At 36.5% G+C, this 20,848-nt stretch overlaps 2 protein-coding genes across 5 annotated transcripts; both read left to right on the top strand.

Moving 5' to 3' along the window:
• The first annotated feature begins 1,706 nt into the window (after positions 1-1,706).
• LOC113066731 (cyclic nucleotide-gated cation channel beta-1) lies at positions 1,707-12,520 on the top strand. 4 transcript variants are annotated; one of them, XM_026238724.1, is made up of 22 exons: positions 1,707-1,903; positions 2,160-2,434; positions 2,598-2,631; positions 3,308-4,122; positions 4,379-4,544; positions 5,178-5,210; positions 5,403-5,501; positions 5,973-6,127; positions 6,413-6,604; positions 7,080-7,288; positions 7,377-7,427; positions 7,553-7,639; positions 7,733-7,797; positions 7,908-8,030; positions 8,408-8,549; positions 9,235-9,394; positions 9,506-9,603; positions 9,913-9,996; positions 10,191-10,309; positions 10,392-10,538; positions 10,693-10,885; positions 11,110-12,520. In XM_026238724.1, exons 4-22 carry the CDS (start codon positions 3,888-3,890, stop codon positions 11,287-11,289), a joined length of 2,538 nt encoding a protein of 845 aa, XP_026094509.1. In that variant the 5' UTR covers positions 1,707-1,903; positions 2,160-2,434; positions 2,598-2,631; positions 3,308-3,887; the 3' UTR covers positions 11,290-12,520. The 4 variants fall into 4 exon arrangements, with proteins under 4 accessions (XP_026094509.1, XP_026094510.1, XP_026094508.1 ...); XM_026238725.1 differs by lacking the exon at positions 2,598-2,631 and having other exon boundaries at positions 11,147-12,520; XM_026238723.1 differs by lacking the exon at positions 2,598-2,631.
• Positions 12,521-15,440: 2,920 nt separating this feature from the next.
• On the top strand, positions 15,441-20,794 carry LOC113066730 (F-box/LRR-repeat protein 3). The gene is made up of 8 exons (XM_026238722.1): positions 15,441-15,808; positions 16,492-16,593; positions 16,708-17,022; positions 18,049-18,720; positions 19,189-19,407; positions 19,494-19,706; positions 19,825-20,042; positions 20,122-20,794. Exons 1-8 carry the CDS (start codon positions 15,782-15,784, stop codon positions 20,288-20,290), a joined length of 1,935 nt encoding a protein of 644 aa, XP_026094507.1. The 5' UTR covers positions 15,441-15,781; the 3' UTR covers positions 20,291-20,794.
• The last annotated feature ends 54 nt before the right edge of the window (positions 20,795-20,848 follow it).

The following is a 20,848-nucleotide window of genomic DNA, read 5'->3' as shown; positions in this document are numbered from 1 at the left end:
AACAAAAAGCTGCCTGTTTGTAAGAAATTCCATCATCAAGGCATTTTTTACTTTAAACCATTGCCTTCAGCTAAAATATGAGTCCTCTATCCACAATATTGCTTACGCCAGTAAAAAAAAGTTATCTCATCTGAATCAGGAGTGAAATATGCACAGATCAAGCACCGTTTGCAAGCAAAAACAAATAAATAATAAGTGGATTACGATGTTAGAGGATAACATATTTTGGACTTCTATTTTGGTCAGAAGCGATTTAAAATCTAATACATCTTTATGATGGATTTGTTTTTACAAACACACAGCTTTTCTCTTCATAAGACGTTAATTGATGGACTGGAGTCGTGTGGATTATTGTGATGTTTTTATTAGCTCTTTGGACTGTGATTCTGACGGCACCCATTCACTGCATAGGATCCACTGGTGAACAAATGATGTAATGATGAATTTGTCAAAATCTGTTCTGATTAAGAAACAAACTTACTGACATATTGGATGGCCTGAGGTTGAGTAAATTTTGGGGTTGAACTAATCCTTAAAGAGTGAAAACCAGACTTATCTGTGTGTGTTGCTGTTCTCTGCTGTAGGTTGATTCATGAGCGTCTGGCGAGGGCCCGAATGGCAGAAGAGGTGGCACGTCAGACAGCAGAGATGGCTGTCAGAGAGTTGGCACATGCACGGTTTGGCATTCAAACCATAGCAGAAGAGCCAGAAGATGCTGATCGAGAGTAATTCATGCACACAAACAAAAAATCAATAAATTTATATACTGTTTATGCATATATTTAGAAAAAATATATATGTTAAAAACAGTGTTTGCTTCTGAATATTTTTGTGGAAATCATGATACACTACCATTCAAAGATATGGGTATGTAATATTCAAAACATTTATAAATTTTATTCATGTTACAAAATATTTAAAATAAGTGCTGTTCTTTTCAACTTTCTAATCATCAAAAAAAGTATCATGTTGTCCACAAAAATTTTAAGCAGCACAACTGTTTTCAACATTGAAAGCTGATGGGTTTTCAGTGACCAATTCTTGAAATTTCCCCATTTGTCCCCCTAACACTAAATATTTGATAACATCCTTAATACAATACCAAAACCTTAATAACTTTAATATTTCTGTGTGACAGATTACAAGTGCTGCAGGAAGAGGAAAGTGATGTAGAAGTCATATGGAATCAAATTGCAGAGTAAGACATATGAAGAATTATAATAAACATGATAGTTGATGAACAAGTAAATCAGGAATAACAAGCATATTTGTTAGTTCATGCTGGGAAGACTAACATCATAATTTCTTTAAAAAAAAAGAAAAAAGAAAAAGAAAAAAAGAAAATAAATATATATATATATATATATATATATATATATATATATATATATATATATATATATATATATATTATTATTATTATTATTATTATTATTATTATTATTATTTTATTTCTTTTAATGATTTCCTTTTAGAAAACATGTTTTAGTGCTTTAGTCTTTGTTTGCAAAACAAAATGAATTTAAGTAGGGTTTCTGTATTTTTAGATCTGTGTTTTTTAAAATAATTCCACGCATAATTACAGCTCATGCATTTCCGGCGCACTGCTTAAAGATTATGTCGTGTCCTAGCAACCGCATCGCATCCCATAGAGGCACGCGATGACCCATCTGCTGTTGCTATAGTTACTGATCGCGCCTCTGATGCTTGTATTCTGCGTCGTCTCAAGTAAAGAATGGCGCAGTTTCTCCACTTCCAAAATGAACATATTTATCTTTCTAGTTAATCGCGTCAACATATCATAAAACTTCTATCGCGTTAATGTATAAACAAACGGCACAAAAATATATGGATATGGACACTGCATCACCTGATGCGCTCAGAAACCGCGTCTGATTTCAGAGTATGTTCGTTATAATAACAGGATTATGACGCATTTACGTATATATAAAACGTATTGTTTTATAATATTTTGGAAATGTTTAAACTTAACAAGAAAATTGAGATTTTTGGAAATCAATACAGGCACATCTCAGTCTAAACTGAGGTTATGTAGGTTTATACATAGCAGAGACAGATGTGTTAGTTGCTTATTAATGTGATTAGCCTGTTGTTTATATAATAGCGGATGTCTGCCATCATGTCTTGTGTTTCCACAGGTGTCAAGCACATTTAGTTAAGGAGTTTGTTCCAGAAAGACAAGGCAGAGGCTATAGACACTGCGGTGACTGTTGAAACCCCAGTGGAGGAGTTTAAGTCCTCTTCACCTCTACAGAAAGAACCAGAGCCTAAATCTGAATCTGAACCTGAGCCTGAGGAGCTTCATGAGGAGGAGGATCCCAGGAACTCCAGTGAAGCTGAAGAAGAATCTGAGCCGATCACCCAGCAACCTCAGTCCATTACCAGCACCTCTGTTTCACGAACTGATTCACCGGTAATTCATGTCTACACTCTGGAGTTAGACTGAATAAAGTACACTGTACTCACAAGCACCCTGCTGCAGTGACCATCTTTTTCTTGGTACTAGTGCAGATTTTTGCCTCTCTGTGTTACCATGTTTAAAATAAAAATCTCCTACTTCTTTTATTTTGCTTTAGGTGGAGAGTACAGCTCCTGAAGAGGAAAGCAGTGGTGAGTGTTTATCTCAGTCATTCAGAATAGATCATGCAAACACACTGATGCTAACATGATTAAAAAGCCACAGAATGTCATCCCAACTGACATACATTACCTCCATATTTTTGTTTCTCACATACAGCGGCCCTAAAAATGATTTGGACATGTTTAGAAATTTAAGACAAACCTTTATTTATTAATGTCATTGCACTGTAGTTCATGTTAACTATGGACATGTTCCCCCAACTTCTGACAACCAGAAAGTGTAATGTGTATATATATTATAATAAAAAAAAAACAGCCTATAAAATCATAAATTCATACTTTTTAGTCCTGTGTCTGTGAAAATGTTGGCAGGGAAAGTAGAAAACTGAACTGATAGCCCAACTGGGTAAGCAGAAAAAAAATCTGTACCATTGAGTTCTGGCATTTCTATAGATTTATTATTTTGTTAACCCAACAAATTTATTTGTTGAATATTTTTGCTTGAAAAGTGTTCTTGTGTTATATTTCTTTAAAATAACTGTCACATGGTTTGATATTTTATCTAATTCAATACATTTTGGGTCCACTGTAATTGGCATTTCCAGATATTATTCTCAGAATTTTCTGTATAACAGAGCATCAAATATTGGATGCCTTTCATGTAACATAGAATAATATTATTGACAATATGCTGCTGTCCCCACAGTCCCTTCCAGATGTGATGTTCTGAAGAGATGTTTCATGCATGTACCATATGCTCCACAGGCCCTTGACAACTTCAACCAGTTCTTAAAAGACATCGATGTCACTTTGCCCAGAGTGCCTTCCATGCCCAATCCGCCTCCTGCTCTCTCTCAAATCACCCAACAGCTGCCGTCGCTTCCTTCTCAACTGGCACATCTCCCTCAACGAATTTCCCAGCGATTCTCCAAAATCACCCCACAATTCCCAAACCAGACGCTTTTCAGTGCTCCTCATTTTCCCAGCTTCCCCGTGCAGTTATCCAGCCTCCCACAACAGCTGTCCAAAATTCCACAACAAATAATCCAACCTCCCGCAAAAGGTATCCATTTTTCCACAAAGGCTGACCAGCATTCCACGGTTTTCCATCCTTCCACAACAGGTCTCCAACATTCCGCAACAACTCTCCAGCGTTCCACAACAAATATCCAGCATCCCACAAAAGATAGCCAGCATTCCATAGAAGATCTCCAGCATTCCACAGTGTGCCCAGGAGTGATATTCTAACATTAAGAGCCATCTCAACAAACTTAAGCCGGAACAGGATGGCCAAGGAGCAATTGCAGGAGACTAGGGATTTGGAGTTGAACCGTCTTGTTCACCAGTCCCCACTCCATTCCCCTTGTATCCCTTCACCCTCTTCCCCAAGCTCTGTCCTAGACCTGCCCAATGTGCCCTCTTACCCCCGTCTTCCACCCATCACCCCTTCCAAGCAGTTGTCAGGCGTCTCCAACCCTGTCTTCCACATTGAGGATGACCCCACCTCTGCTAGACCCTCAGGTGATCCACATTGTTGCCTTTTTTGTTAGACTAATCTGTGCTATGTTTTGCTTATGCCTTGATGCCAAATGTGAGTTAGGGAAAACTAGGTTGTGTGTGCCTGTAGTGACCAAAGTGACCTCTTTATATTCCAACCACTGACCTCAAGCTCTAAGGTCCATTTTACCTTAAGGTAGGTCAAAAAGAGGATGCTACTGAAGGTGCCAGTGTCAAGGTTTCTTGTATGTTTCTTTATTGAGCATCGTCTAATCTCCAGTGAGCTCCAGACTGAGGGTGCACCCAGCCGTGAATGTGGAAGATGTCGACTCCGACCGAGGGAAAGTAGGAAGAAGATCTCATCCCATAGCACCAATAATAAACCCACAGGACCCCAACCTCAAAACCCTCACTGTCCCTGGTGCCCGTAAAGCTAATCGGACAAGGTAAATCTGCCTTGTTTCATTAAACAATGAATGTAGGAAACCATTGTTACATTAATAAAAAAAGAAAAAAGTAATGTGTGAAGCACAGCTCACACTGAAGTCACTTTCAAATCAAGTAGCTTTCTGTTGATCAATGTGGTGAATTCATATGACCAAATTTCGAACGATGGTAAATGTAACCACACTTGAAGTGTAAATATTTAGGACATTTGTACTGCACTTAACATGTGCTTACATGAAGTCCTTCAGTTCTGAGTTTCTGATGCGAACGCTAGTCTGTGTTACAGAAACTTCCACTTAATGTGTGGTTTTAGTGTCTGAGGGAAACTATTAAAGTCACAAGTGCTTTACTCATTCGATGTTATCAATGTTCCTAAAAATATGCAAATCATAATGTTAATCCAGGGATTGCAAATGTAGAGTGGGAAAATCTGGAAACCTGACTACTCAGCATCATGAAGTGCAGAATTAGCAGAAACATTGAATAAAGAAAGTTAACTGTGAAAAGCCCAACTGGTACACAAATATTGATTTGAGTTTTGTTTCTTTTCTGTTCTGTTGTCTGTACACACAATCTCATGCACTCACGCACATACTTACACATATTGCACATACATTTTGCACTGGATGAAGAGAGAGAAAACCACAGACAGTTTGGACCAAGATGTAAGATGCTTTAAATAAGTCTGTCAAAATAATCCACTCCATATTCTCCACTTCATTTTGTGCATTTGTGTGCAAGACTTTCTCATTACCTTATCATATACAAGATTTTTTTTTTCAGTGCATTTAATGTAACTTGTCCAATTAAACTTGTAGAGCCCCATCATAACTTGTCATCTTGTGCTCTTCTTACAGCAAGAGACTTTACTCACAAGATGATGAGGAAGAGGAGAAGTTAGAAACTGCAGTCCAAGTCTTGCGAAACCAGAGTACCATCTCAAGTGCAGATGATGGGTAATTAATAAATACTAAATACTCTTTTAGAATGTGAAATTAACATGAATGCATGGAATTGAAATATTCTATATTTATACAATGTGGCACAAAACAAATTACAGATAGAGGCAAGTTGGGCACATTATAGATATAAGCTAAATATAGTATAATGTGCTTTTAGAATGCCAAGAGCAAATTATTTTTTTATTTCAATTTAAATTATGCATTTAGCATACACTTTTCTCCAAAGCGACTTACATTGCATTCAGAATAACAATTTTCTCTTAACATGTGTGTGTGTGTGTGTGTGTGTGTATGTGTGTATATATATATATATATATATATATATATATATATATATATATATATATATATATATATATATATATATATATATATATATATATATATTTAATTTATATATATGGGATTTTGTTTTTTTAATTTATTTATTTTGGTGGTAAATGCTGTAATATCTTCTGTCTTCAGGCTAAATCAACGAGCATCCTCTTCAGCCAGCCAAACTGGTACTGTAGTAAATGAGAGGTTACAGGAGCTGGTCAAGCTGTTCAAAGAGAGAACAGAGCGAGTTAAAGAGAAGCTGACTGATCCAGATAACTCTGATGATGAAACACCACCCGACTGTGAGTTACCAAGTGGCATTTAGTTTAAAGAACATCAGCAGATGCACACTTTTCTAGCAAATTGTTTCTCATTATTGAGTTTGTTTACAAAACAGTACATTTAAAGTTCTTAAGACAAAAGTTACAGATTTTAGACAATGGCTGTGAAAAATTACTTGAACTTAGTTCATAGTTAATATGGGACTAGTTGATTGAAAAAAAAATGTTGAGAATTGTTTGACTTTATTGCATCGTGAAAAGCACTATACAAAAGAAAATATGGTTAATGTGGTCTTTTATGAACAGCCCCAGCTAAGCAAGCTCCAGCTCCTCCTCCTGAACCTCCTGCAGAGCAGACAACAGAGCAGGAGGAATCTGAAGCCCCTGGTGAGAAAGAAGAGGAGAAAACAAAGCTCCTGTGGTGTAAAGTGAAACCTCAATCCAGGACTAGTCGGCTTCTGCAGTACCGTTTTCCATCCAGCATCGACCCCTTCACTAGTGAGCACTCCTCCCATCTCCTGCTCGACCTCTATTCTCTTTGTAATCCTGAAGATTTGCCTATCATTTTCTACATTTTAGCTGTCTTGGCATTCCACACTTAAACATTAATGCCATAAATCCCATAAATCTCAAGCCCTTTCTCTCCTGAACTTCAAATCCTTTCTTATTATTAATTTAAGCCTTTGATATCTAGGCATTAGGTTCATAAATTATAAAAGAAAAGAAAAAAACAAATGCTTTTGTATAAAGGGATATATTTGGTGTACATTGGTGATTTAATTAAATTTATTTAATGATCATAATATTTGTTAATTCATTAATAATAATATAAGAAAAAAATTAAAAAACATTGCAACTCCAAAAATTTGTTTGGTTTAAAATAAACATTTTGGTGCACCACAATAATTATTTTCCATAAATCATCTGAGTAACATAAACACTGAAATCTTCCATTGCTCTGTATTCTCTGTAGATCTGATCTACGTACTCTGGCTGTTTTGCGTGTCTTTGGCGTTTAACTGGAACGCGTGGATGATTCCTGTGCGTTGGGCATTTCCATATCAAACACCAGATAACATCCATGTGTGGCTGTTGATTGATTACTTATGTGATGCCATCTATATACTGGACATCCTGACCTTTCAACCCAGACTGCAGTTTGTGCTTCATGGAGACATTGTGGTAAATATAGGCAAGGGCAAAATATTAGAATATGTAAACTGAAATTAATGTTTTGTTTTACCCCGGTGTTTTAAAAATATGTTTTTAGACCAGCAAGAAAGAGATGAGAAATAATTACATTAAAGCTGTACGATTCAAGGTAAGGAGACATTTATGCGATTTACTGTTAAATTAAATACAAAGTTTTGGACTTTTCTAGACTCACTAAATTTGAAGCTGCCGGACACATTCTGTAGTCTAAGGGTCTCATTTCCTGTGTCGCAGCTGGATGTGGTCAGTCTGCTTCCTCTGGAGCTTTTTTACTTCAAAACAGGGATTAATCCACTTCTCCGCTTGCCCAGGATCCTGAAGGCAAGCTTCTACTCTGACCTTAGAACTGGGCTTTATAAAGATCAGTCAGTGATGAATTTTGTTAATTCTTTAATGTCTCCTTTCTTTTTGCAGTTTATGTCTTTCTTTGAGTTTAACAAGCGTCTGGAATCTATACTGACCAACGCTTACGTTTACAGGTTAGCTGTTGGCTTCAATGAACCTGTGTATTGGGTATTTATTTAATATTTGATTTGAAGTGTTTATGCATTTTATATCATTGTTCATTTTCTCTCATTTCATTTATCAGAGTTATTCGAACCACCACCTACCTACTGTATGCGGTCCACTGCAATGCCTGTCTGTACTACTGGGGCTCTTCATTTGAAGGTCTGGGTTTCTCAGAATGGACCTATGATGGGAAAGGCAATAAGTATGTGAATCAGTTCTGTTATTAGCTTTCATTTACATCAAATCCAGGTTTTTACACCAAAACAGTTTACATGTTTTTCCTGCTGTAAGAATTATATATTTAAATGACCTCTGTTATGATTGGCAAAGATTGACACACCAATACAATGTTGTTTATCATAGTTGTGTGCATATGCTAATGTAATTGTTTATGAAATTGATGTCATAATCATGGTGATAAAAAAAGGATAAATACATTTAAATACTATTTCTCCCATGATGTGACCCCTTTTAAATTTAATCTTTAAACATAATATTTTCAAATGTCATTTTTTTTTCAGTTTTTAGTTTGTTTAGATTTTATATCATATTTATCTGATCACTTTGTGTCCGTTTCAGTTATTTTCGCTGCTACTACTTTGCTGTGAAGACTTTGCTTACCATTGGTGGCCTGCCAGAACCCACAACACTTTTTGAGATTGTGTTTCAGCTCATCAATTACTTTATTGGAGTGTTTGTGTTCTCCATCATGATTGGTCAGGTAAGGCCATTATCATGGTGTGAAAGGCATTAACTGATTGGTTTTCTGTACCATTTAAAGAGGTAGTTCACCCAAAAATGAAAATTCTGTCACTATTTGCTTACCCTCGTGACTTCTCAAACCCGTAAGACCTTTAATCATCTTCGTTCATCAAATTCATCCAACAATTCTTCTCTTCCCTGTCAGTGTCCACCGCCATTCGCGAGAGTACCACGACACGTGTGTGGTGCTGCTGATGCAGGAGTCAACATTCTGACGTTGAACCCAGATGTGCTGCTCCTTGTTTACAAGCAGAGGAATGCACTCACATACATCATGATACTCTTGTTAATGGCAGCAGACATTGACAGGAAAGAGAAAAATTGTTGAATAATTGAATAAAGTCTTTATATTTGTCTTCTTTGTGCACAAAAAATATTCCCATAGGTTCATAAAATTAGGATTGAAACACTGGTGTCACATGGACAATTTTAATGATGTCCTTTCTATTCCTTAAACTTTAAGTTACTTAGCTGTCTATGGAGGGTCAGAAAGCTCTCGGATTTCATCAAAAATATCTTAATTTCTGTTCCAAAGATGAATGGCGGTCTTATGGGTTTGAAACAACATGAGTAATTAATGACAGAATTTAGATTTTTGGGGGAACTATCCCTTTAATATCATTGATCGAGGCTTGCGTTGTCAGATGAGAGATGTTGTTGGTGCAGCGACTGCGGCTCAGACAAACTATCGTGCCTGTGTGGATAACACAGTGAAGTACATGGCTTCCTACCGCATCCCTAAAGATGTGCAGAACAGAGTGAAAACCTGGTACAGCTACACCTGGCAGTCCCAAGGCATGCTGGGTAAGACTGTAAAACACACATCACTGCCAAAATGCATTAAAGATATTCATCCATAATGGCCATTCGTTAACTTAAGATAACAATGGACAATGTGTGGTTTAAATAATGCAGATGAACAAGAACTGCTAGATCAACTACCTGACAAGATGAGGCTGGATATAGCAGTGGACGTCAGCTACAACATTATTAGTAAAGTGCCACTCTTCCAGGCAAGTGCTAAGACTTCAAATTCTATATATATATATATATATATATATATATATATATTTTGTGTGTGTGTATTTATGTATGTATGTATGTATAATGTAAATTATATTTTAGAAGAAATATAAAAATTAGAAGAACAAATAAACAATTGGATGGATGAATAGATAGGCCTCTTTTTTTTTTTTTACAATTGAAAGTGTCTTAGGTTAACCACTTTTTTTTCTTTTTTTTCATTATTTAACCTGCCTTGGCTTTTTTGCTGTATTCCTTACCTAAAACTCTTTTTCCCTGCATCATTGTGTCTTTCTCAGGGCTGTGATAGACAGATGATCTTTGACATGCTGAAGAGTCTCAAATCAGTGGTGTACCTTCCAGGAGACTATGTCTGCAAGAAGGCAAGGAGCACAAAGATGTTTAGCCTGCATAACAGACCTTCAGACGTACTTGTGTTTGTGCAGACAAATCAATTATAATTAAACATAACAAATTACTATAGCAGTAATGGTAGAGATATACATTTCTCACGTAAACATATATATATATATATATATATATATATATATATATATATATATATATATATACACAGGATGAAGTGGGCCGTGAGATGTACATCATAAAGGCAGGGGAAGTCCAGGTAGTCGGTGGTCCTGATGGAAAGACAGTTTTTGTGACCCTGAAAGCAGGAGCTGTGTTTGGAGAGGTCAGGTAAGGGCTGCTATTTTTAGTTTTTGTCAAATCTGTCAAATTTGCTCTTATTTGGTCTTAAATATATTTTTCTCCAATAAAGCTTGCTTGCTGTGGGCGGAGGAAACCGGCGGACAGCTAATGTCGTAGCACGTGGTTTTGCTAACCTTCTTATCTTGACCAAAAGGGACCTGAATGAAATCATGGTGCACTATCCACAGTCCCAGAAACTGCTGTGCAAGAAAGCAAAGTGAGTGCAACTGCTGGAAGGAAAATAACAAGCCATGAAGCATTTCCTATTTTTCCTTTCATTTTCCTCTATGATGATTTAATGATATTTCACTAGATAATTTCCAGCCCTAGCTTTTGTTCAAATAGTATGTAACCTGCTGTTTGCCCTTAAGGAAAATGTTGATGAAGGATAAAAAGCCTGCTGAGAAGAAAGAGGAAGAAAAGGAGCCCATCCCGATCATTCCTCCTCCTGCCGAGACGCCCAAACTGTTAAAAGCAGCGCTAGAGCTGACAGAGAAATCCGGAATGAAAGGGACATGGTCCAAACTTAAGGGTAGGACCAACAGATCGAGTGTCTCCTCGCAGGTACATATGAATTTGACCCTCCCAAAAAATTATTTAAATTTAAATAATATAATAATTTAGAAGAAAAAAGTATATGCAATAATTACATGTGTGTTAATACAATATATGTAAAATATATCTTGTATAATTTATATCTACATATATAATTATACATATTAGATTGACAAAAAATATAATAATATATTTAATTTATAATATGTATTTATCACTTCTTTCTTATGTAGCACTCCATCTCTTCTTCTGCAGCACCTGACTCACCAGTCCATGAACCGCACTCAGATCAAGACGCAGATACTCTGTCTCAGATATCAGACAGCTCACTGCAAATCCCCACGACCCCCACCAGCGCTGGAGACGGGAATGTATTTGCTGAAGAGGGTTCGGTGGAGGAGGAAACTAAATAGCAAAGAAGGAATCTAGTGGCAAATAAAGCAGCCATGAAATAACCCAGACATCTGAGACCATCAAAATAATTTGCAGGATACTATTGTGCTCAGTGTTTTGCTTCTGAAACGGGTCATGAGGTCAGGTACAGTCAGTGAACTCAGGAATGCACAAAACTGTCTTCTCGCTTAGTTTTCTCATTCAGAATATATACTAATGATACAATAATAAGCAGAATATAACTTCTGATACATCAATAAGCTAACATACTAGCATAAACCATGAGGTGGACCCAGGATGTCCGGTTGCTTTTAGCTTTGGTCTTTGGTTTGATAAGTGCCTTAATAAACCCTAAACTTTGCACTGTACACACCCTCAGTGCTCACTGCTATATGACCTCATATATTTTTAGCATTATGTAGCATTTATTGCCAGTTTTATGCCAGTGTCCTGAGGATTCACTTAATAACACAATGATTTTCAGCTGTCTGGCCTGTTTGAAGCAGAGTAGGTCTAAACTTAAGATGTTATATTAATATGATATGCACAAATACTTTGTAACATTTTCTGTGAATAAACTGCATCTTTTGGAATTATTGTTATTCCTTCAGGTTGGTTAGTTTCTCTGTGCAACATCTGTCTGCTGTGCTGAAGACAATAGTGTCAAAATGTGAAATACAAGTGATTTTATTCTTTTGTTCATGATGTCCAGATGTAGCGGAAAAAGCTTTTTTTGTTGTCGTTTTTTTTTTCACAATGTGGAAAGATTTCGCCGACATTAACGAAACAAAATCAAATAGTTAACAGCTTTTCAGAACCAAGAATAGATGGGCAGAAGGTTTGTAAATTTAAATTGCCTTTATGTAAACTCTCTTTGATTAGTTGTTTTTAATCATTTTCTTGTTTTTATAGCTTCCTTGATACAGAAGTGTGCATCAAAGACTGGGAATTTAGTTGTTCTTATTGGACAATCACATGTAAATGGCATATATACTTTTGAGCTAGCAGCTAGACATGGCATTTTGTACAAGCTTTATGAGTATGTGAAAATGTTAATTGCTGATACTGTTAATTATTTATGTTATATTGCTGTTGCAGAATGTTAAATATGTGTTTAGTTCATTCTTAGTAGCTGAAATGTTTTATGGGCTGAGAGACTCAACTGTAAATAATTCAGATAACTGTAAATAATAATAGTACTCCAAGTCAATGTTGAGTGAGTTGAAATGACTTGGCTAGCGTGAAATTGTGTCACAGAATTAAAATAAACGATTGTATGTCTGTCTGTTTATTCATCTTTGATGCCCTGCTGTACAATGCCTTTTTTTCTCCCTTTTTTATTGCAGAACAATAATTCTTACATGTAATATAAATTAATCTTTTTTTATTTTATTTAACTCATTACTTTACCATAAAAATATATCAAAACTAGTTAACCGAGTTTTCAATATAGTCCAATTCGTGAATGAATCATTCAGACGACTTCTGTGAACAGGTCGAATTGACTCGTTGAAAACATTTGACTCTTATGAATCAGTCGATCGCCGTTCATTCATCGCTTCAGAGTGTAGCCACTTCATTCGTCAGAAGTATCAAAAGTGCGCGCAGAAAATGTGTATGATTTCTTGAGAATGTGACGAAGATTTGAGTAAATTGGATATGGATCATGAAGATGTCGAACATTTTAATGATGTTAGGTCCAATTTTGAATACTTAATATTCTAATGAACAAGTGGAATGTCATCATTTTAGTGAGTTCTTAGATCAAACTTAAACTCTTGAGGGAAAACATGGAGCTCATGAAGCAAGCTGATTTTAAATGTAAAAAGTTTTGTAAAAGTTTTACAAACTATTTACAAATGCTTAAAAGTAACTTTTTTTTACATTGTCAAAACTTTTATGATGGAATTAAATTAGTAAAAAATCATAATGAACTTGAACCTATTGAAAAATTTAATGGGGAAATATTAATCTTTAATATAGTCAATTTAGTACATTGCAATTGTTAATGCTTACTCTACAGCAGTGGTTCCCAACCTTTTTCAACTCGCGGCCCACACAACCACACACATATGTTTGCGCGGCCCACTTAAAAAAATGTTAACTGACCCCGCTATTATTGGGTTAATATTAATAGCAATAGATGTTAATAAACATTCATTGAATACATTAAAATGAATTGATAAATTGTCAATCATAAATGTAACAAGGCAATCAACAGTTTTAGTTTAGACAAAGCGAATGGCACCAGCAGATGAAGATGGAGGGAGGCATCTAAAGTATGTACTGATAAAAAATACTGAACTTTATGCAATGTATTATTGCAGACATACTGTACATTGATGCAAAAAGCAACATTATGTTATTATATAATAGTTATATTATATATAATGTATACAAGCAGTGCCGACCCATCCAACAGGTAGTACAGGCGGTCGACTAAGGCCCTGCCCCTAAGGAGAGGACCCCGTAGCAGTAAGGTTGTCCATTGAATTTTTAGAGATTCACTACACCTCCCCCTGCATCTGTGTATCTTTTATCATGTACAATGTTTTTTCTATTTTACCATAAGTGCCCTGCGAAGTGGACATCACCGGATATTCCACCATGATTCTAGTTCAAAACGAATGTATATGTTCCATTCAAAGTGCATTAAAGTGTGCAAGATATAAATTTCAATTGTATTTATTTACAGAGGTATATGATGTCTACTCATCTGTGTGTGAATACGTTGCAAGCGGTGGCATAGCTCAAATCCATGAATGAATGTTCAGAAGTGAAGTTAACATCTATGGATTTCCCCTGCTCAGGGAGCAATGAACACGGTGAAGGGATCATACCAATCACAGTTCAGTGCTTAGAAAAGCGCTATATAAATGTTAGAATTAATTAATTAATGCTGCAGGGTTCTGTAAATATATTGATAATAATCAATCATTTTCAATATTTATTGTTTTGTTTAATGTTTTTATGTAGTTATAACAATAATCTAGTCATATTGATATATAAAAACAACCACATTTTTGTCCAAATTGTGCAGCCCTAAAAAAGGCACAAAAAATTCTGTGTTCTTTACCATCTTTGGTAAATAAAGAAAAAGTTTGAAAAACATTTCTTGTTAAAGTTCAGATTTTGGAATTGACTTAATCTTACCTCTGAGGATATTCTCTCATAACATCTTGAAATCTTGTTACACACTGATGCTATTTTTAATTTATTTGAAATGAAAGAATGATAGAGAGATTAAAGTGAAGTCAGAATCCAAACTGTATCTTTCCAGTGCCAAAAAAAAAAAAAAAAAAAAAAAAAAACTAATATTTATTAGTACTTGTTTTATGAATGCAATGCTGCCCCATGATCACAGACCGACTTGTCATATTAGCCAAGTTTAGTATGGTGCATTAAATGTGACCCTGACCACAAAAGCAATCATAAGAACAAAAGTCGTTGTATGGATCAAAATTATAAATTTTTCTTTCATGCCAAAAATAATTAGAATTTTAAGTAAAGATTATGTTCCATGAAGATGATATGTAAATTTCCTCCCATAAATATATCAAAACTTAATTTTTGAAGGACTTTAAATTTTAAATTTTTTTGCACCCTCAGATTCCAGATTTTCAAATAGATGTATCTCGGCCAAATATTGTCCGATCCTAACAAACAATACATCAATGGAAAGCTTAAATTGACCCTTATGACCCTTTCAGTTTTGTTGTACATGGTCACAAATAATTACAAACCCGGATCCAATGTCTAATGCAATGTTTTTTTTTTTGTTTTTTTTTGGGGGGGGGGGGGTTGTGATCATCAATTAGGCCTTATTTCTTGTCATTTAGGAATATTAGTATGTTTATTTTGTTTATGCTTAAATTTTTACATGTGCTTCTTGAATGTGTTATAATTAATACATATTAGATACTTCAATATTGAAATTTTATGTGCTTTCTCTTCACTCATCAAATTCCTATGACTAGTGGGGCCCATTTTCATTGTCTTGCCTAGGCCCCCACAACCCTTCAGGCCGGACACCGGCACTGTATACAAGTTATTCGTGTATATGTATGTGTATGGCTCATTTATGTGCTCATATTACGTTTAAATGTAATACTGCGCCATCTGTCGACCCAAATCCTAAGTCAGAGTCCGTCTTTCATTAAACTACGTTTCCCAGAAAGCTTTGCGCGCTTCTTGCGCGTGATGTCCACCCGTCTTCCTGTGTCCGTTATTATTTTATTTTTAAAAATGTTTGGGAATGGGAAGTGGCGGAATTTGGTGTGGATATTCTTGGGATTTGGTGCGTCGCTTAATACGGTGTAAGGAGGAACAAAAGGAGAATGTTATCAGATGGTCCCATGCTAACGAATGTTGACAGTCTGCGACCTGCCAGACTCTGAGGCGATTAACGTTAAATGATACACAACTTTAATCTCTGTCAGCGATTTAATATTGATATTAAACTAATATCAATGACAATAAATAAGACCAGATGACTGAGGAGAGCTCATAGTTATGGAGAGTCCACATCTACCTGCTGAGGTGAGTCAAGCTAACATGGGTCCCTATTAACAACTAAGTTACGTGTTTCCAAAACATTGTGGTTTAATCGTAGGACAGCATGTATTTGACACTGTTCCATATAAATAGCATTAAATAGATATGAAGAATGACATTGTTACACGTTTTACCCCAGTCAATATTTATCAGTATAGGTTCTTTCTTTCATAAGTCACAATATCAGTATATGGGGCAAGTTATCATAATGAAACCTGTCTTTAAACAGCCTATTATAGGATAAAATAAATAAATAAAACGACTATTTGTATGTTTGTGTGTGTTGGCCTAAATATAATAATATAAAATAATATAAAAAATTATATTAAATATATTTTTATGATATTTACTAAGAAACATACATTTATAAAAATATTTATTCAAGAGGTATTTAAAAAAAAATTGTCAAAATGTGTATATGTATACAAATGACTTTTGTCAGTTACATATCATGTCCTCTATCGATACATCTTCTTACTGTTGTTATTTTACCGTCCTGAGATGACTCCTTGGAATTTTTTCAGTCAGTTTAATAAAAAAAAAACAAACACATCAAATTTAAAACCATGAAAGTGACAACCTGCCCCAATCTTTGTTATATAGTTGTCACTAGTCTTAATATTTACCAGAGAGAGTGCAACTTGTGACTTTTCTCCCTTCTGTTCCAGATTATTTCCTATATAATGAGTTTCCTTCATGTGACGGATCGAAAGGAGGCGTCTCTAGTCTGTAAGAGTTGGTACGATGCATGCCAAGACCACCAGTTTCAGGTTTTTTTTTCATTTTCCTTTGAACATCTAGATAATCTAAAACATGATTAATTGTTTTTGTGGTTAGCCCACTTCCATAATTGTTTAAATTGTCATTTTGGTTCCTTTCTGCAGAAAAATGTCACCTTCAAGTTCCCTGTTTCCACATCTTCACTGGACTTCATCCGTGCAGTTGCAAGGCGCCCTCGCTGTGGCCTAGTCATTAGCCATCTTGATGGATCCAGACTGTCAAGACAAGTACTCTTGGAGGTGGGGCTTCACCTCGGCCCTCGCTTGGACAGGTTGGCTCTACCTGGCAGCAGCATCACAGAGGCCTCACTGCTGGGCCTCCTACCACATCTGACCGGCCTCCGCACGCTGGACCTTCAGGGGCTGGACAGCCTCTTCATGTCTGGAGCTTTTCTATCTAGAGAGGAGCACCGTCGACAGGTTACACCTTTAAAAATTAATCTCCAAATATAATGTCCATTTTTTTATACTGTAAATGATGAAGTTGTGAAACCTAGATTGCATTTACATTTTTATCCAGAGTGACTTACAAATGAGGAACAAAGCAATTCTTCAAAGAGTGAACATTAATATTCATAATACACAATTCCAGGTAAATTAGACAACTAGATTAGGAAGCAAGCTAGAGGAGAGAAATGCAGAGAAGAAAACACTAAAAACTAAAATCATTAGTTATAACTGTGAATTAAGGCATCATAGCATTATAATTTACAAACAAATAAAAAAATTATAATAGTGGCAATTGACAAGTAAAACAAGAACGTTTTTCTGTTTTATTTGTCATTTATTCATTAACAAACTATGTATAATATTTTATTTAATATTTTTTTGTCATTTAAATATAATTATAATAAAATTATATAAATATTATAATGTTGTAATGCTTAGAGTGACATTTAAAACAATAACTTCTTTTTGTGCCGGATTTTAAATTTATTTATTAACAAATATTTGTATAATTTTTTTATTTGGATTAATTTATAACTTAGAATTTAATTATTTTATGTGTATATATATCTATATATATATACACATATATATATATATATATATATATACAAAAAAATTATACTATTGTAATCATTTTATATAAATGGTTTCTCCGTTTCTGTCATTGATAGGGTTTTGGTTTCTTGCCACTATGGCCTTTGGCTTGCTTATTTGGGGACACAATTTCTGGCAACATAGTTGACTTGACTGCACAGACACTATTGGACGAGAAATGAACTGAACTTGATGATGACATCACTGAATCAACAATGAACTGACTTTAACTGATAAACTGACTTTTCTATTTTCCTCTTGCATTATCAGTACACACGTTTTCCCTGTTTAACACTGTAAAGCTGCTTCGGCACTCTATCTCTATTGTATTAAATGCTATATAAATAAAGGTGTTTATCATATAATATCATCTAATATCATTGAATCTTTGTGCAATAATAGGTCCAGAACGCTTTGAGAAACCTGGAGGAACTGGACCTGTCTGATCTGCGCTACCTCTCAGACCTCTCTTTCAACCGCCTGACGAGTTGCACGCCCAGGTTATGCAGTCTGTCCCTGGCTGGATGTCACATTGCTTTCGAGTTCGACCCATACCGAGGTTGCCCGGTTGGGTTTGGCTCTTCCGCTCTAGTTTCCCTCCGTAACCTCCTGAGTCTCTTGCAGAAGCAGGCCTCCACGCTCCACAGCCTGGACCTGAGTCGCACCAGCATCACTCCAGAGTCGCTCCGCTCCATAGCTCAGGTGCCCGGTCTGCGTCTGGAGGAACTGAGTCTACGCGGCTGTAAAGAGCTGACGGACTACTCCATGGAAATCCTCTGCAAGCACCAGAACGGTCTGAAGAGGCTGGACCTCAGCGCGTGTACTGAGTTAACCAGTAGGACGGTGCTGGCTGTGGCCACTGAGCTGAAGGAACTGCGGTCGCTGTCACTCTCACAGGACTGGAAGATTACAGATAAAGGCCTGGCCAAGCTGATGATGCTGCCATACTTGAGGAGTCTGGATTTGTCGGAGTGCCTGCATGTCAGTGGTGCAGACCTGGTGAAGGGATTGTCCTCTCCACAGCCCAGGGCACAGCTGGAGACCCTGAGCCTTAGAAGCTGCGCTTACATAAGGGTGAGGCAAAAGTGCTCAATGGCACATAAAAGAACATTTGAATCATATCAATTATCGGCCAGTATTAGTGATTTAAATGTTCTTGCATCTGGATTACTTTCGCCATCAACTAACTCTCACTCTCACTTCTTTAAAAACATTAAGAATTTAATAGCTGTAAAATGTAATCAACAAATCTCAAAAATGTATATCCATTTTTCATACTTTAAAGGTGTAACATGATGCCTTAATCAACAAAAACTGTTTAGCTTTTAGTGTTTTATTTTCATGTATTTATTAACAAAAGTATTTATAACATTTTCATATAATTGATAATAAAATACTATCAAAGTGTAATAGTAATTAATAGATTATTCAAGGTTATAAAAAATATAATTCTCGGTTGGCATAATTGAATTTTTTTAATTCTTGCAAGCTTTTTTTTTTTTATTGCCGGCTGCCTTGCTAACACTCAGTGTTCTCAAACAGGATGCAGTCATGTTCTCCCTGACGCAGCTGCTCAGCCGTAACCTGAGAGAGCTGGATCTCACATCCTGCGTCTGTCTCACTGACCTGAGCGTTCATGCAATCGCAACGTACCTGCCTGCGCTGGTGGTGCTGCGGCTCGGCTGGTGCAAAGAGATCTCTGATTGGGGGCTGCTGGGGATGGTGGAACCCACCAAAGTTTGTGATCCAAGAGACAAAGAGGTGGGATTGCCCCTTTTTTTTCTTGACTAATGTAACATTTCATAGTTACTGCACACAATTTGCTCATATGTGCCCCAAATGTGAAGGAGGATAAAGGCCCAAGCTTTACTAGGACGTTTGGGAACATGGGCTTTTTCCAGCCTCCCAGCCTGCCTTTCCAGGAGAAGCCACGTCTTGTGACTGAAGAGGACCTCGGGGCCTTTAGGGATCAGGAGGGAGCATCGCTTTTGGCCCTCAGGGGTCTTCAGGAACTGGACCTGTCGGCCTGCTCCAGGTTAACGGACACCAGTATCACACAGGTCGATACTTCAATGATTAAAGCATGCACTTTCAAATATTGGTAACATGATGTCACACATACAGCTTCCTTTTGTAGTCAGTGCCAAATAGTAGCTAAAATGTTCCTGGCTGCCTCAGGTTCTCCGTTTCCCAGACCTGCAACGCCTCTCGCTTTCTATGCTGCCTGAGATCAGCGATGACAGCTTGGTGTCCATAGCCCATCACTGCCGCAGCCTCACCAGCCTGGCGCTCAGCCACTGTCCCCAGATCAGTGACCAGGGCATGGCACGGGCCCTTCCGCTCCTCCACAGACTGCAGCATCTGTTCCTGGCTGGCTGTGACATGGTTACTAACGAGTAAGTGATGTCATACAGTCATCCATGTTTTATTCTGAACAAATGAGCTCTGCTTAACGTGCTTAATGTGTTCCTGTAGAACTCTTACCATAATTGCACTGCACTGTGACCGACTCCGGACCCTCGATGTGTCCATGTGCAAAGACATAACAGTGCACCAGGTGGACCTCCTCCAGTTCCGACTGCCTTTCCTCGAGAAAGTTCAGTGTCGCATTGCAAGTGGCGCAGATTTTACTATGGTACTATGAATCTGTAATAGAGTACATTAGTGCCCATCCTCTTTTTTTTTAGCAGTGTTCCTTCCAGAAGTAATTCAATTCATTTCTTCTGTAGAGATTTAAAGACAGACAAAAAGACTTAAAGGCGAAATTGAAGGAAATAACTACATGAATAGAGCTTTTACCTCTGGAGCTTTTACTTCTGGAGCCCAACTGTTGCACTCGTATAGTGAAAATGCATCACATGAAATATATTTAAAGCACTTTTAACTCGGGTATGAAAGCGTAATCAATTACTAAATGCTGTATTGTTTTTGCATAGGACTGTAATTGTAATATTAATATTGTGAATCACTGTTTGAATGATACTGAGGACCCAAACATTTCAAAGTACGATACTCCAGTAGTACTGTAAACATGATCTGCTATTGATTAGTAGATAATAAATACAGATAATAAATACGACATTTTTATTTTTTATCTATTCATTAAATTATTTTACAACTGTGTTTTGTCTCCTCACGGGCTCCACATGCAAACAGCGCAACCAGTGACAGATTTATAATGAACGAATATACACAATAAAAG

The sequence above is a fragment of the Carassius auratus genome, chromosome 50, assembly GCF_003368295.1.
Source record: "Carassius auratus strain Wakin chromosome 50, ASM336829v1, whole genome shotgun sequence".
NCBI classification, from domain to species: Eukaryota; Metazoa; Chordata; class Actinopteri; order Cypriniformes; family Cyprinidae; genus Carassius; species Carassius auratus.
The sequence above is the reverse complement of the archived record's forward strand: the minus strand, read 5'-3'. Positions and strand labels throughout refer to the sequence as shown.

Excerpts from the sequence above, each read along its gene's own strand:
- LOC113066731 (XM_026238723.1), top strand. The coding sequence starts at position 3,888 with ATGGCCAAGGAGCAATTGCAGGAGACTAGGGATTTGGAGTTGAACCGT. Across the intron at positions 7,640-7,732 it reads GCTTGCCCAGGATCCTGAAG|TTTATGTCTTTCTTTGAGTT; the intron begins GCAAGCTTCTAC and ends TTCTTTTTGCAG. Across the intron at positions 7,798-7,907 it reads ACCAACGCTTACGTTTACAG|AGTTATTCGAACCACCACCT; the intron begins GTTAGCTGTTGG and ends TTCATTTATCAG.
- LOC113066730 (XM_026238722.1), top strand. The coding sequence starts at position 15,782 with ATGGAGAGTCCACATCTACCTGCTGAG. Across the intron at positions 17,023-18,048 it reads GAGAGGAGCACCGTCGACAG|GTCCAGAACGCTTTGAGAAA; the intron begins GTTACACCTTTA and ends GTGCAATAATAG. Across the intron at positions 19,707-19,824 it reads CGGACACCAGTATCACACAG|GTTCTCCGTTTCCCAGACCT; the intron begins GTCGATACTTCA and ends TGGCTGCCTCAG.